General features: G+C 43.7%; 1 protein-coding gene across 7 annotated transcripts in view; it reads right to left on the reverse strand.

The window, feature by feature from the left end:
• LOC118357759 (formin-like protein 1) overlaps positions 1–16,227 on the reverse strand; it is a 64,928-nt gene that overhangs the window by 15,845 nt on the left and 32,856 nt on the right. For 3 of the 7 annotated variants that reach the window (XM_052478338.1, XM_052478337.1, XM_052478339.1), the window contains exons 6-14: positions 14,216–14,341; positions 12,756–12,864; positions 12,374–12,450; positions 11,886–11,979; positions 10,205–10,279; positions 9,886–9,996; positions 8,126–8,275; positions 7,844–7,945; positions 7,469–7,721 (exon numbers count right to left, since the gene is read on the reverse strand). In XM_052478338.1, coding sequence (XP_052334298.1) covers positions 7,469–7,721; positions 7,844–7,945; positions 8,126–8,275; positions 9,886–9,996; positions 10,205–10,279; positions 11,886–11,979; positions 12,374–12,450; positions 12,756–12,864; positions 14,216–14,341 — 1,097 coding nt within the window. Of the gene's footprint in view, positions 1–7,468; positions 7,722–7,843; positions 7,946–8,125; positions 8,276–9,885; positions 9,997–10,204; positions 10,280–11,885; positions 11,980–12,373; positions 12,451–12,755; positions 12,865–13,286; positions 13,461–14,215; positions 14,342–16,227 lie in introns of those variants that run through there. The other 4 variants (XM_052478341.1, XM_052478344.1, XM_052478343.1 and 1 more) reach the window with 3 other exon arrangements.

Here is a 16,227-nt window from a genome sequence, read left to right on the forward strand (position 1 = left end):
TGCCTAGTAGTGGTGTGTCAGATGCACACAGGCCTTTCTGCCTAGTAGTGGTGTGTCAGATGCACTAATGCCTCTCTGCCTCGTAGTGGCGTGTCAGATACACACAGGCCTTTCTGCCTAGTAGTGGTGTGTCAGATGCACACAGGCCTTTCTGCCTCGTAGTGGTGTGTCAGATGCACACAGGCCTTTCTGCCTAGCAGTGGTGTGTCAGATGCACTAATGCCTCTCTGCCTCGTAGTGGCGTGTCAGATACACACAGGCCTCTTTGCCTAGTAGTGGTGTGTCAGATGCACTAATGCCTCTCTGTCTAGTGGTGGTGTGTCAGATGCACACAGGCCTCTCTGTCTAGTGGTGGTGTGTCAGATGCACTAATGCCTCTCTGTCTAGTGGTGGTGTGTCAGATGCACTAAGGCCTCTCTGTCTAGTGGTGGTGTGTCAGATGCACACAGGCCTCTCTGTCTAGTGGTGGTGTGTCAGATGCACACAGGCCTCTCTGTCTAGTGGTGGTGTGTCAGATGCACTCAGGCCTCTCTGTCTAGTGGTGGTGTGTCAGATGCACACAGGCCTCTCTGTCTAGTGGTGGTGTGTCAGATGCACACAGGCCTCTCTGTCTAGTGGTGGTGTGTCAGATGCACTCAGGCCTCTCTGTCTAGTGGTGGTGTGTCAGATGCACACAGGCCTCTCTGTCTAGTGGTGGTGTGTCAGATGCACACAGGCCTCTCTGCCTCAAAGTGGTGTGTCAGATGCACTCAGGCCTCTCTGTCTAGTGGTGGTGTGTCAGATGCACACAGGCCTCTCTGCCTCAAAGTGGTGTGTCAGATGCACTCAGGCCTCTCTGTCTAGTGGTGGTGTGTCAGATGCACACAGGCCGCTCTGCCTCATAGTGGTGTGTCAGCTGTACACAGGCCTCTCTGCCTCATAGTGGTGTGTCAGCTGTACACACAGGCCTCTCTGCCTCATAGTGGTGTGTCAGATGCACACAGGCCTCTCTGCCTCATAGTGGTGTGTCAGATGCACACAGGCCTCTCTGCCTCATAGTGGTGTGTCAGCTGTACACACAGGCCTCTCTGCCTCATAGTGGTGTGTCAGCTGTACACACAGGCCTCTCTGCCTCATAGTGGTGTGTCAGCTGTACACACAGGCCTCTCTGTCTAGTAGTGGTGTGTCAGCTGTACACAGACCTCTCTGCCTAGTAGTGGTGTGTCAGCTGTACACAGACCTCTCTGCCTAGTAGTGGTGTGTCAGCTGTACACAGACCTCTCTGCCTAGTAGTGGTGTGTCAGCTGTACACAGACCTCTCTGTCTAGTAGTGGTGTGTCAGCTGTACACAGACCTCTCTGCCTAGTAGTGGTGTGTCAGCTGTACACAGGCCTCTCTGTCTAGTAGTGGTGTGTCAGCTGTACACAGGCCTCTCTGTCTAGTAGTGGTGTGTCAGCTGTACACAGGCCTCTCTGCCTCGTAGTGGTGTGTCAGATGCATCTGTAACACAGAACTGTAGATGGGCTTGTTTGTGCACTTGCTATGTCATTATGCCCTTAGGTTTAATGTGGGTGCCTCCATAGGCTATGAGTACAGTCTCAGCCTCTTTCACTTTGAATTGCTAGGGCAATTTGTCTCCTATTGCTTGTGGAACCACATTGGCTTTAGCTCCTGTGTCTAACTTAAAGTTGACCGCCTGTCCCCCTTATCGGAAGTTTGTGTGCCAGCCAGCATCTTTTTTGCATGCTTGTGTCACTGCACCTATGAACAAAATGTCTACTTCCTTGACCTCGGTTTTAACAGTAGCAACTTCTGCCCCTGATGAACACACTGCTGCTAAGTCATTTTTTTAAACACTCGATATTAAACGCAGGGCACCCCTTTGATTTGTGTGTTTTTCCACACTTGCCACACGTCTTTGTCTGCTGCGTGGCGGTGAAGTGCGATGCCTGCCTTTGTTCTGACTGGGCTCGTGATTGCTTAAGATGGCGGCCCTTTTTCCCCCCACGGCACGCGCAAACTGTTCCGTGCTCCTGCTAGCTGACATAGCTTTAGCTGATGAAACTGCTTTTGCACGGCAAACAAACAAATCTATGGCCTGAGCTAAGGTTAAATCTGAAATGGAGAATAGTTTCTCTCTTATTCCACTATCTGTGACACTAAACACAATTCTGTCCCTTAGCATTAGATCCTCTGTGTCTGAACTCACAGCTGCACTCAGTCTCAGTTCGGTTATACACTTGTCAACAACTGCCTGTTCATCGAACTTCGGTGCCCAACACGGATGTCTCTGGAACACAGTATTCCTGGGTGAGGTAGTTATCAAATGCTTTCATCACCTGGGCCAGTTTCTTGTTGTCCGGGCCGGCATATGTGGTCTCCATCTTATTGTATATCTCCAGCGCGTCTTCGCCGATGCAGTGTAGCAAAATTGCTATTGTCCTAGCCTCTGGCTTGTCATTTAGACCACTGGCTAAGTAGTACAAGTTCAGTATTTGTTCCCATTTCTGCCAGGTTTCTGCGAGGTTTCCAGTCAGCAACAGCGGATATGGTGGTGTAATTGACTGCATTGCTGCTAATCTCAAACTTGATAGCTAACAATAGCAAAGTATGTTGTTTCACTCAAGTTAGCGTTAGCCTGCTAACTAGCCACTCATTTTAGTAGTCTGCTCATGCAGTTCAATCTTCTGCCACGTCTGCCACCACATCGTGCTCTAGATGGCACGATATAATTACATTGACAATGTCGACTGAAGTCTTATAACCTTTGCCTTTATATCTGAAGCATGGTAAGAACTAACTCTGTGCATGCAGACACACATCAAACTGCAAGACAGCTCATTTACATATCCCCTTTGACCTTCAACCTTAAGAGTGATACTGATTGGCTGTTAAACACAAGTTAGTTATGGCCTATCATTGAATTTTTTAAAAACTTAACCTTTATTTAACTAGGCAAGTTAGTTAAGAACAAATTCTTATTTACAATGACTGTCTACCAAAACGCAAAAGGCCTCCTGCGGGGACAGGGGCTGGGATTAAAAATACAGAAATATAGGACAAAACACACATCACGGCCAGAGACACACCACAACACTACATAAAGAGAGACCTAAAGACAACAACATAGCATGGCAGCAGCACAACATGGTAGCAGCACAAAACATGTAACAAACATTATTGGGCACAGACAACAGCACAACGGTGAAGAAGGTAGAGACAACAATAAATCATGCAAAGCAGCCACAACTGTCAGTAGGAATGTCCATGATTGAGTCTTTGAATGAAGAGATGGAGATAAAACTGTCCAGTTTGAGTGTTTGTTGCAGCTCGTTCCAGTCACTAGCTTCAGCGAACTGAAAAGAGGAGCGACTGTGTGCTTTGGGGACCTTTAACAGAATGTGACTGGCAGAACGGGTGTTGTATGCGGAGGATAAGGGCTGCAGTAGGTATCTCAGATAGGGGGGAGTGAGGCCTAAGAGGGTTTTATAAATAGGCATCAACCTGTGGGTCTTGAGACAGGTATACAGAGATGACCAGTTTACAGAGGAGTAATGCAGTAGTAGCTCTAGCTCTAAACCCCCAGGTAGTAATCACACAGGTTGGGAGAGGGGCATTCTTCTTACCAAACCACATTACCTTTGTTTTGGAGGTGTTCAGAACAGGGTTAAGGGCAGAGAAAGCTGGTTGGACACCAAGAAAGCTTTATTGTAGAGCGTTTAACACAAAATCCAGGGAGGGGCCAGCTGAGTATAAAACAGTATCATCTGCATATACATGGATAAAAGTGCTTCCTACTGCCTGAGCTATGTTGTTGATGTACATTTACATTTACATTTAAGTCATTTAGCAGACGCTCTTATCCAGAGCGACTTACAAATTGGTGCATTCACCTTATGACATCCAGTGGAACAGCCACTTTACAATAGTGCATCTAAATATTTTAAGGGGGGTGAGAAGGATTACTTTATCCTATCCTAGGTATTCCTTAAAGAGGTGGGGTTTCAGGTGTCTCCGGAAGGTGGTGATTGACTCCGCTGTCCTGGCGTCGTGAGGGAGTTTGTTCCACCATTGGGGAGCCAGAGCAGCGAACAGTTTTGACTCAATGTACATTGAGAAGAGCGTGGGGCCTAGGATCGAGCCTTGGGGTACTCCCTTGTGACAGGCACACTGCACTTCATACACTGTACTCTTTGAGAGAGGTAGTTAGCAAACCAGGCCAAATACCCTTCAGAGACACCAATGCTCCTTAGCCGACCCACAAGAATGGTATGGTCTACCCTATCAAAAGCTTTGGCCAAGTCAATAAAAATAGCAGCACAACATTGCTTAGCATCAAGGGCAATTGTGACATCATTTAGGACCTTTAAGGTTACAGTGACACATTCATGACTTGAGCAGAAACCAGAATGCATACCAGAGAGAATACTATTGACATCAAGAAAGCCAGTCAGTTGATTATTGAGAAGTTTTTCCAACACTTTTGATAAACGAGGCAAAATCTAAATAGGCCTATAACAGTTAGGATCAGCTTGATCTCCCCCTTTAAATGAAGGATGCACAGTGGCTGCCTTCCAAGCAATGGGAAGTTCCCCAGAGAGAAGACACAGGTTAAAAAGGTCAGAGTGAGGCTTGGCGATGATAGGGGCTGCAACTTTAAAGCAGAAAGGATCTAAACCATCTGACCCAGATGTCTTTTTGGGGTAAAGTGTAAGGAGCTCCTTCAGCACCTCAGAATCAGTGACTGCCTATAGGGAGAAACTTATTAGAAGGGGCAGGGGAAAAAGAGGGAGGAGCATTGGGGCTAGTGGTATTAGAAAGGGTGGGAGATGAGGAAATGTTGGATGGGCAATGAGGCATGGCTGAGTCGAATAGGAATCCTGACTTAATGAAGTGGTGATTAAAGAGCTTAGACATGTGCTCCTAGTCATTAACAGCCACATCATCAACATTAAGGGACATGGGCAGCTGTGAGGAGAAGGGCTTTTTCTCCAGGTCTTTAATCATTTTCCAGAACTTCTTGGAGTTAGACCCACTTAGAGAGAACTGCTCCTTAAAATAACTAACTTTGGCCCTCCGGATAGCCTGAGTGCAGTTATTTCTCATGAGATTGAGAGCCAGTTAGCCAGAGTATGCGTGTGCTGAGCTTTTCTCCAAATTGAATTCTTGAGGTGGAGTAACTCATCATTAAAGGTGTATAGCTCCATATATTACACAGTCACCAGATCTCAACCAAAGAGAACACGTATGGGTATTCTGGACCAACGCCTGAGATGGCGTTTTCCACCACCATCAACAAAACGCCAAATGACGGAATTTCTCATGGAAGAAAGGTGTCACATCCTTCCAATAGAGTTCCAGACACTTGTAGACTATGCCAAGGTGCATTGATGCTGTTCTGGCCAACACCCTATTAAGAAACTTTATGTTGGTGTTTCCTTTATTTTGTCAGTTACCTGTATATTCCATACTATGAGGTCGGAATAATACTGTGAAAATTATAATAATGTAAGAGTTGTTTGAAAAGACCACTGAAATTACAGCCTGCTTTGGTGGGATGGAGTTTTGGCCTACCTGGTGACATAAATTACAATGCCTTCAGAAAGCATTGACACCCCTTTACTATTTCCGCATTTTGTTATGTTATAGCCTGAATTTAAAATGTATTAAATTCAGATTTCTTTGAGTCACTGGCCTACACACAACACCCTTTAATGTAGAAGTGAAATTATGTTTTCAGACATTTCTACAAATTAATAAAAAATGGAAAGCTGAAATGTCTTGTGTCAATAAGTATTCAACCCCTTTGGTACAGTACAATTCAAAAAGCAGCCATTGAATATCCCTTTGAGCATGGTGAAGTTGTTTATTACACTGTGGATGGTGTATCAATACGCACAGTCATTACAAAGATACAGGAGTTCTTCCTAACTCAGTTGCCAGAGAGGAAGGAAATCTCTCACGGATTTCACCATGAGGCCAATGGTGCATGACTTTAAAACAGTTACAGTGTTTAATGGCTGTGATAGTGGAAAACTGAGGACGGATCAACAACATTGTAGTGACTCCACAATACTAACCTCATTGGCAGAGTGAAATGAAGGAAGCCTGCACAGAATCATGTTTGCAACAAGGCACTAAAGTAGTACTGCAAAAATGTGGTTAAGAAACTAACTTGTTGTCCTGAATACAAAGTGTTACAGTATGTTTGGGGCAAATCCAATACATTACCGAGTACCACTCTCCATATTTTCAAGCATAGTGGTGGCTGCATTACGTTATGGGTATGTTTGTAATTGTTAAGGACTGGGGAGTTTTTCAGGATAAAAAAAAAGTAATGGAATGGAGCTAAGCACATGCAAAATCCTAGAGGAAAACATGGTTCAGTCTGCTTTCCACCAGACACTGGGAAATGAATTCACCTTTCAGAAGGAAAATAACATTAAACACAAGGCCATAGCTACACTGAAGTTGCTTACCAAGAAGATAGTGAATGTTCCTGAGTTACAGTTTTGACTTAAATTTACTTGAATTTGAATTTAATCTATGGCACGACCTGAAAATGGTTGTCTAGCAATGATCAACAACCAATTTGACAGAGCTTGAATAATTTTTTAAAGAATAAATGGGCAAATGTTTCACAATCCAGGTGTGGAAAGCTAAGAGACCCAGAAAGACTCACAGCTGTGCTTCTACAAAGTATTGACTCAGGTGTGTGAATACTTATGTAAATGAGATATTTATGTATTTCAGTTTCAATAAACGTGCAAACATTTTCACTTTGTCATTATGGTGTGTAGATTTTTTTTTAAAAATCCAAACCTCTCTGTCAATAATAGCTAGTTTTCTGTTTTCCCCTCCCCACTCTACTCCCAGACAGTCCTAGCTAAATTATTGTTTGAGAATTTGCTCTTTTTCATTATTTTTTGACCATTTTAATTTTAAACAATCACAGTGAGATACTTAATTGTTACCAAGAAATGATTTGACATTGAGATAAATATGGCTGCATTGGACCTTTAAGTCGCCTTGGATCAGATATTCTGCTGAATGACTAAAATGTCAAATGTACATTTTTTACATACATATCTCATATTACTGTATTTATATATATATATATATATATATATATATATATATATATATATATATATAAATAAATGTACTTATTTGCTTCATTTTACTGTGAAAAACCTAGCAATACTATTTATTTTTTCTGAGAGTGAGCCTGGTGCATAGCATTGATAACATGATAACTCTCTGAAAATAAACCAGTAATAGATTTGAAAAAAGACCTGTCTGTCATTAAACAACCCCATGCCATGACTAGATAGTGAGAGAAAAAAACACACCAATCTCTTTCATCATTTCTTTAAACAATAAAAGCTCATTTTCCCAACATTTCAGGAAATTGATATCTAGCGTTTTGCAATGAAACTCTTGATTTCTGACATGGTTTCTGAGCCCATGTGTGTGGCTTGTAGCTCACCTGTTATTGCAGGGATGGAAACAGGAGGGATGACAGGGACCACATGGAGGTCCAGGTGTCCCGAGGACGTGCGCTCCATTCGAATCAGCCCCTGGCACACAAGCCCCTCAACTTTCTCCTCCAGCTCCGCTAAGGCCTGGGCCGAACGATCTCTATCCCTCGCCCGCTCTTTTTCCCTCTCTCGTTCTATCTCTCGCTCTATCTCCCGCTGTTGTAGAATGGTCCCCTGGGCACAGGACTCACGCAGACTCTCCTGTTACACAGACAAACATGTCCGTGTGTTAGCCCTCTGAGCTATAGCCTAGGCATTAGCTCGGGATCTAACGCAAGTCTTCTTTGTGAATGTAATGGACTGTGGTTAGGTGATAGGTCTACCTTTAGGAGCTCCACCTCTTTGGTGGTCTGGATAAGTTGCTTCTCCAGCTCAGACACTTTCTCCAACGCCTCCCTCTCGCTCTCTTCCAGTCTGCTGCTTATCTAAAACACACACATGTACACACACTTATATAGCCGCACAGACACATGTAGAAACGCACAGCACATCTACTTACTCTTAACCTTCAACGTGTGTACAAGCAAAGCGCCAAGTTCACCCGGGTGCAACACATCAGAATAGAGGTTACATAGAGGATGTGTGTCCTTTTATGGTATGGTCACCTGTGCATTGTGCTCCTGCAGCTCCTCCATGTGTTCCAACAGGGCGTTCTTGGTCTCTGCATCCTCCAGCAGAGCCCCCACATCAAACACGTTGTCCAGGTAGGCCTGGATCTGCACCAGCAGCCGGTCACTCTCCGTGAACTTTAACCTCTGTGCATGACAGAGGGACACATACACACATACAGTGCATTCGGAAAGTATTGAGACCCCTTCACTTTTTCAAAACGTTGTCACGTTACAGCCTTGTTCTCAATTTGATTAAATAAAAAAAGGAAATATCACATTTGCATAAGTATTCAGACCCTTTACTCTGCACTTTGTTGAAGCACCTTTGGCAGCGATTACAGCCTCAAGTCTTCTTGGATATGACCTTACAAGCTTGGCACACCTGTATTTGGGGAGTTTCTCCGATTTGGGGGGCATTGCTGCACAGCTATTTTCAGTTCTCTCCAAAGATGTACGATCGGGTTGAAATCAAGGCTCTGCCTGGGCCACTCAAGAACATTCAGAGACTTGTCCCGAAGCCACTCCTGCATTGTCTTGGCTGTGTGCTTAGGGTCGTTGTCCTGTTGGAAGGTGAATCTTTGCCCCAGTCTGAGGTCCTGAGCACTCTGGAGCAGGTTTTCATTAAGGATCACTCTGTACTTTGCTAATAATACCAGATAATCGTGTTTCTCATGGTCTGAGTCCATTAGGTGCCTTTTGACAAACTCCAAGTGGGCTGTCATGTGCCTTACTGAGGAGTGGCTTCCATTTGGCCACTACCATAAATGCCTGATTGGTGGAGTGTTGCAGAGATGGTTGTCCTTCTGGAAAGTTCTCCCATCTTCACAGACGAAATCTGGAGCTCTGTCAGAGTGACCATTGGGTTATTGGTCACCTCCCTGACCAATGCCCTTCTCCCCCGAATGCTCAGTTTAGCCTGGCGGCCAGCTCTAGGAAGAGCCTTGGTGGTTCCAAACATCTTCCATTTAAGAATGGTGGAGATCACTGTGTACTTGGGGACCTTCAGTGCTGTAGACATTTTTGGGTACACTTCCCTAGAACTGTGCCTCGACATAATCCTGTCTTGGAGCTCTACGGACAATTCCTTCAACCTCATGGCTTGGTTTTTGATCTGACATGCACTGTGGGACCTTATATAGACAGGTGTGTGCTTTTCCAAATAATTTCCAATCAATTGAATTTACCACAGGTGGAAACAGGATCCACCTGAGCTCAATTTCGAGTCTCATAGGGTCTGAATGGTCTGAATATTTATGTAAATAAGGTATTTCATTTTTTTTTATACATATGCAAACATTTCTTAAAACCTGTTACCGCTTTGTCGTTATGGGGTATTGTGTGTAGATTGATGAGGATTGTTATTTGTTTAATCCATTTTAGAATAAGGCTGTAACGTAACAAAATGTGGAAGAAGTGAAGGGGTCTGAATACTTTCCGAATGCACTGTATATATAGACAAACATACATTACTATTGTTTTATTTAATGATGTGCCCACAAATGCATAATTGGTTTACCTTCAAATGAAGTCTCCTATGACAACAAAAACATACTCATTGGAATTATGCGTCCTTAGATTTTTTTGGTGATGTTAAGGAAAGACAGCTGTACTAATGTTATAAGTTATAATTATAAGGTATTATAAGTCATATTCTTTAAAAAAAAACTGGCGTATATTTCGATATTTTCTGAAAATATCTGACCACGTGTCAGTGGTTGAGGGGAAACTTCTCTCTGTGATTCTGTTTCACTCACCTCTAGATAGTCATCCAGGCCATGGTGGGTAAACTCATACTGCAGATGGACCCTACAGTTCATGTTCTCCACTGAGTGGACCACAATGTTGATGAACTGCATGCACGCCACCTGGTGGACATAAACAGTAGGCGATGGCATGGTACACCGTGGCAAAACTATGCTCGCGTAAATTCAATGGTTTACATCAATGGAGACAAGTTGACATCTACTATAACTTGATTCTCAAGTCTGAGCAATATCTCTTCTGTGTACAGATGGAGATGGACATAAGGAACACCTAATGAACACGAATTGTGCACTTTGGAGCCAGACTCACCATAAAGTCAATGTTGCTTTCTTCATTGCAGAAATACTCCATGAGCTTCTCAAAGCGGCACTTCTCTCCACATACCTTATGAACGACATAGATGGAAGGCGAAAAGTTTTCAGATTGGGCACATAATTCTGCACTGCAACTTTCACTTGTTATGCCTCTCCTCTCTCCCACTCTCTCTCCACCCCTAGGCCATCACAAATGACTTCAATAATAGAAGTAAACTGACTTTAATAATGGAAGAGAAAACATCAGCATTACTCCTACATACAGAAGTGGGTTCAGAACAGTCTGCACTCTAGGAGTAAGTAGTATGTTTGAAACTGAAATATATCAGTTGGACAACTCTTATTGTGTGATATCCATTATCACATGTGTGATATGTCTTTAAGGACTAACGCCGCCTTCCCCTCTACCCGCTCATGTCCACTAAATGATGCAGGCCTGCACTTCAACCTGCCAGCCTGTACCCCAACAATGCCCACGCTCTGCCACTGTGGGCAACAGGAGCCAGCCTGGCCCGCAGCACTTCCGCCTCCACTACTTCACTCCTCTACAATGTGCTATCTGTCATCTCTCGCTCTCTCCCTCCATTAGTCTCTCACCCACACAGTCTCTCTGCGCTGTACCGAAACAAGGACCACTCACTGTGCCACTTTTGATGCCAGCTCTGTCAACGGATGCGAGGATACTACTCTAAGGTATTGCGTAAACAACGTGTGCGATTGAATATGAGAAGGCGAGAGCTCTGGATAGCGCAATTATTGATGACTTTTATCGAGCTGATTTGAAAGAGGGTAGAAAAACTCAATCCCTCTTTTAAATATTTCACAACTTTGTGTGTGTTGTTTAACCGATGCCTATCTCTGAGTGTCATATTATAGGTCTTTAAAAATGCGGACTGTAAGTAACCAACACTGATATATCATGTGTTCTGATACTTCCTCAAGCCACCAGACATACGTCATAGGAAACGAGCGAATGTGAGACCTTTTGATAGAGAGTTGTCTGCTCTGGTCAATGTCCATGTAATTATCCGCACTAGGGAGAGGTTTCACATAACTACTGATCTAGGATCAGCTTCACTCACCCCATTCCTACTTATGCCAATCAGGAAAGACAAAAGACAAAACTGACCACAGATCAGTGCTTAGGGGCAACTATCCCTAGGTTGCAGTGGGGCCTCAAGTACGAAGATCTGCCCACTGCTAATAATACCCAGGTCTACATCACAATGTCTGGGTAACCCTATTCATGGAGGTCTTTTTCTGTTGGCAACAGTTGCTCCCTTGACAGACACTGATGAAAGGTCCACAGAAAAGTTCAACTGTCATGTTGCCAACAAATGTTTGTCCCCCCCCTTCTCTACTTTGTGTGAAGGGGGTGGTGGGGTTTCAAACTGAGACAAGATGTCTTTGGATGGGGGTTGAGAGTTTGACTTGGAGTGAGCCGTGTTCACACTGCTAGTGTGAGTCAAGGAAAGCACGCAGGCGACTGATGGCCACGTCCTAATTTTTGGAGAGATCTCTGCATGTAACTAATGTAAGCGTTGCGTAAAATTGTGCACTGTGACGTCAATGGGAGATTTGGGAAACTGGGAGCCTCTATGACATGTAATATGATATTGAGAGAGGGGTGTAGGGCTTGTTGGCGAAGAGACTGTCGTCTTGGATAACCCTCAAACCTCTTTGAAGTTGTCGAAGGCGGAGAGGATGATGTCATGACCCCCCCTCACTAGACACACGGCAGCCAGCAGCTCCAGCACCAGGGCCTTGGTCCTGTTGGGTAGAAGTGTACATTATAATACCCTCATACACACACAAACACGTACGCACGCACACACTCACGTTTGTTTTACTATCCTTGTGGGGGCCAAACAATTGGTTCCCATTCAAAATCCTATTTTACATAGCCCTTAACCTTAACCCCAAACCCATAAGCCTAACTCCTTACTCTAAACCCGAACCCTATTGTAACCCTGACATTAAACCTAAGCGCTAAGCCTAACATAGCCTTTTTCCTTCTGTGGACAGGCGAAATGTCCCCACTTCTGGTCCCCACAAAGATAGTAAAACTAAAAAACACACGCACACACACACTCAACCACAATGTTATTTTACACAAACAGACAGAAATACAAACTCCACACACACTAATAATACAGGTCTTCACCTGGGGTTCCTGTTGTTGAGGCTGAGCGTGATCTCGTTCACACAGCATGGGTGGGTCATCACCAGGTTAAACCCAGACTAAACACACATACACACAGTTGTCCGTCGTCACCATTGTCAGTCATTTGACATATATACTGCAGGGTAGACTTGATTCCTACTGACACAAAGCCTCGTCAACTGTCTTTTTTTCAATGGAAACCAGGGAGGCATCAAGTTACGGTGTGAAAAACCACAAACCGTGAGGCTAAAATAAACATTATTCCTCTAACTCTATTGAGTCGCTCTGTTCTAACAGTAGACATAGAGGTGAATAGGCCTACTTGGCAAAATATTATAGGTTGAATAAAGGTTAAATAAGGTTTCCATGGGGAGGTATGTACCTGGTAGTTAATGATGGCACGTAGACACATGATGCAGAGGTGAACGTCGTCTTTCTGACTGACAAGGCGGGACTTCCTCAGCGCTTTCCTGTTGTGGAGAGAGTTGAATCTGCCAGGTGAGAAACGGAGCTGTTATTAACATGTTATTACTCATGCATAGCGCTTTGCATTGCGCAAATGTGGGGTTATTACATAACACCAAAGCCGTAGCAACACATTTTCATTCAAAGCCCTTGCGGTAATGTTTAAATAGCTACACAATGTAAACTCTCTGTGTTTAGAATGAGTACATACTTCAAAATTGTTCATAGATTAAGAATTACTCCCTCGCATACATGTTCAGTGCTAGAGTCATTCTAGCCCCCCCCCCCCCACACATTAATTTGGGGACAAGTCGAAAATAATTAAACATGTAAGGCAATGTAGCTAGTTAGCTTGCACCTGCTAGCTAAAGTTAATTTGTCCTATTTAGCTAGCTTGCTGTTGCGAGCTAATTTGTCCAGGGATATAAACATTGAGTTGTTATTTAACCTGAAATGCACAAGGACCTCTACTCCGACAATTAAGCCACACATAAAACGGCCAACCGAATCGTTTCTAGTCATCTCTTCCAGGCTTCCAGGCTTTTTCATCATTTAATTTATATGGTGATCGCATCTAAACTTTCATTGTATTACCACGACGACAGGCAAAACAGCTCGTCTTTCATTCACCCACGTGGGTATAACCAATGAGGAGATGCCGCGTGGGTACCTGCTTCTATAAACCAATGAGGAGATGGGAGAGGCAGGACTTGCAGCGCGATCTGCTTCAGAAATAGGAATGAATTCTGTTTTAGCCCTTGGCGTCGCAGACGCTCGTTGTCGCGCGCGTGCAGTGTGGGTGCAATAATTGAATAAGAAGGATTTCTAAATTTGTTTTGCGACGCTCACGCACACTCCTCTTGGAAGTATCAATGACAGACAGTGCCCCAAAATTGACTTCAAGATGTCTGTTGATGGGTGTAATGTCTGATGCTTTGCCCCTAGTCAGATATTGCTCACATTTACATTTAGACAGACTACATTGTTGAGAGGGAGGCATGCTGCATCCAACATTTACCCTACAAAACAGTTAGTGTGACAGCAATGTGGTTCCTCCAGATGAAAAGGATTATAGAGGTGTGTGAGTGTGTCCGTAAATTAAATTTCTGCTTATAATTTCCAACATTTGGTAGGCCTTATTAGAATTTTGACATTTGTTACGCCATTTGTTTTTCAACTCTAGTTTGATTGGCAGGGGAAATGGTGTGTGTGTGTGTGTCACAATGTGTGTGGGATGAGTGGGAGTCATTGTTCTTTCCTCACAATTAATGCCCATGAATCTAGGATGCAAGAACTACAAGTGTAGTCCAACCTCTGTCCCATCGAACAGACAGAAGCTCATGTCCATTCTTCTCACCAATTCCTGGTAACACTCACCTCACAGTAAGGGCACGAGCAGCTTTAGAACCACCATGGGTTGGAGAGTTACTGGCACTCCTCGTCAAGTCCTCCACCGATTTTTCTGGTGTGGAAGTCCCATTGTCCAAACTTTCCATGTCATAGCTGAGAGTCCAAAGTAGCAGGAATTTGGACATGAATGGGAGAGTTGACCCAATATTATCAATGTGGAATATTAAAGTTAATTTAAATGTTAACTCTAAAGCCCTCAGATTTGTTTCATTACTAAAGTGTCCCAAAAAGAAGGAAAGACCCAGAACTACCATAAAGACCTACGTCATGTTGAAGCCTAAAAATCGAAACATTTTCCTCTCAGATTGTCCCATTCACGTACAAGTGCCTTCAGAAAGTATTTATAGCGCTTGACTTATTCCACATTTTGTTGTATTACAGCTTCAATTCAAAATTGATTAAATATATGTTTTTGTCTCTCCCATCTACACACAATACCCCATAATGACAAGGTAAAACATTTTTGGACATGTTTGCACATTTATTGGAAATAAAATACAGCAATATCTAATTTACATAAGTATTCAAACCCCTTTGCTATGGCACTCCAAATTGAGCTCAGGTGCATCCAATTTCCTTTGATGCTCATTGACATGTCACTACAATTTCATCGGAGTCCACCTGTGGCTAATTCAATTGTTTGGACATGTTTTTAGAAAGAAACACACTTGTCTATATAAGGTCCCACAGTTGACAGTGCATGTCAGAGCAGAAACTATAACCTGAAGTCCAAAGAACTGTCTGTAAATCTCAGAGATTATGATGAGGCATATATCTGGGGAAGGGTATGAATGTCACTCCCTGGGGCGGCAGCGTAGCCTAGTGGCTAGAGCGTTGGACTAGTAACCGGAAGGTTGCGAGTTCAAACCCCTGAGCTGACAAGGTACAAATCTGTCGTTCTGCCCCTGAACAGGCAGTTAACCTGTTCCCAGGCCGTCATTGAAAATAAGAATGTGTTCTTAACTGACTTGCCTGGTTAAATAAAGGTAAAATTGAAAATGAAATCTGTTTCACCTGTCTTTGTGATTGTCTCCACCCACCTCCAGGTTTTGCCCCACTTATTCCTGTGTTCCCTTATTCCTGTCTGTTGCCAGTTTGTATTTTTTGTCAAGTCAACCATGTTTTTCCCGTTCTCCTGCTGTTACCTTCGCTCTGTTTTTGCTTGTCCTGCCGGTTGTGACCCTTGCCTGTCTGGACTCTGAACCCGCCTGCCTGACCATTCTGCCTGCCTTGACCTTGAGCCTGCCTGCCACTTTGTACCTCCTGGACTCTGACCTGGTTTTGCTCTTTTGCCTGTCCACGACCATTCTCTTGCCTACCCTTTAGGATTATAATAAATATCAGAGACTCAAGCCATCTGCCTCCCGTGTCTGGGTCTCGCGTTGTGCCCTTATAAAGAATCAATTTCTAGTGTGTTGAAAGTTTCCAAGAGCAACGTGGTCTCCATCATTGGTACGTATATTGAAACTGAACAACCGGACAATAAGGACCTTGCTGATGGTGACAAAGCACTCAATGACCACTCTGACAGAACTAGTTCCTTGGCTGAAATGGGAGAACCTGCATGAAGGACAACAGACTCCAGGCGGTTTCAGAGGAAGGTCCTAAAAAAAGGCTCCTTCTACCCCCAAGCCATAAGATTGCTAAACATTTAATCAAATGGCTAACCAGACTATTTACATTGAATGTCTTTTTATTTACTCTGCTTTTACTCTCGGTTTATTATCTATGCACAGTCACTTTACCCCGACATGTACATATTACCTCGACTAACCTGAACCCCGACCATTAACTCGGTACCGGTACCCCCTGCATATAGCCTCGTTATTGTTATTTTATTGTGTCACTTTTTTTCATTTGACTCAGTTTGATTGAGTTGATTCTACAAAGTATTGACTCGGGGGTGTGAATACCTATGTAAATTAGATGTAAAAAAACATGATTTCACTTTGTCACTATGGGGTATTGTGTGCAGGTGA

Source organism: Oncorhynchus keta, chromosome 24, assembly GCF_023373465.1.
Source record: "Oncorhynchus keta strain PuntledgeMale-10-30-2019 chromosome 24, Oket_V2, whole genome shotgun sequence".
Taxonomy (NCBI): domain Eukaryota; kingdom Metazoa; phylum Chordata; class Actinopteri; order Salmoniformes; family Salmonidae; genus Oncorhynchus; species Oncorhynchus keta.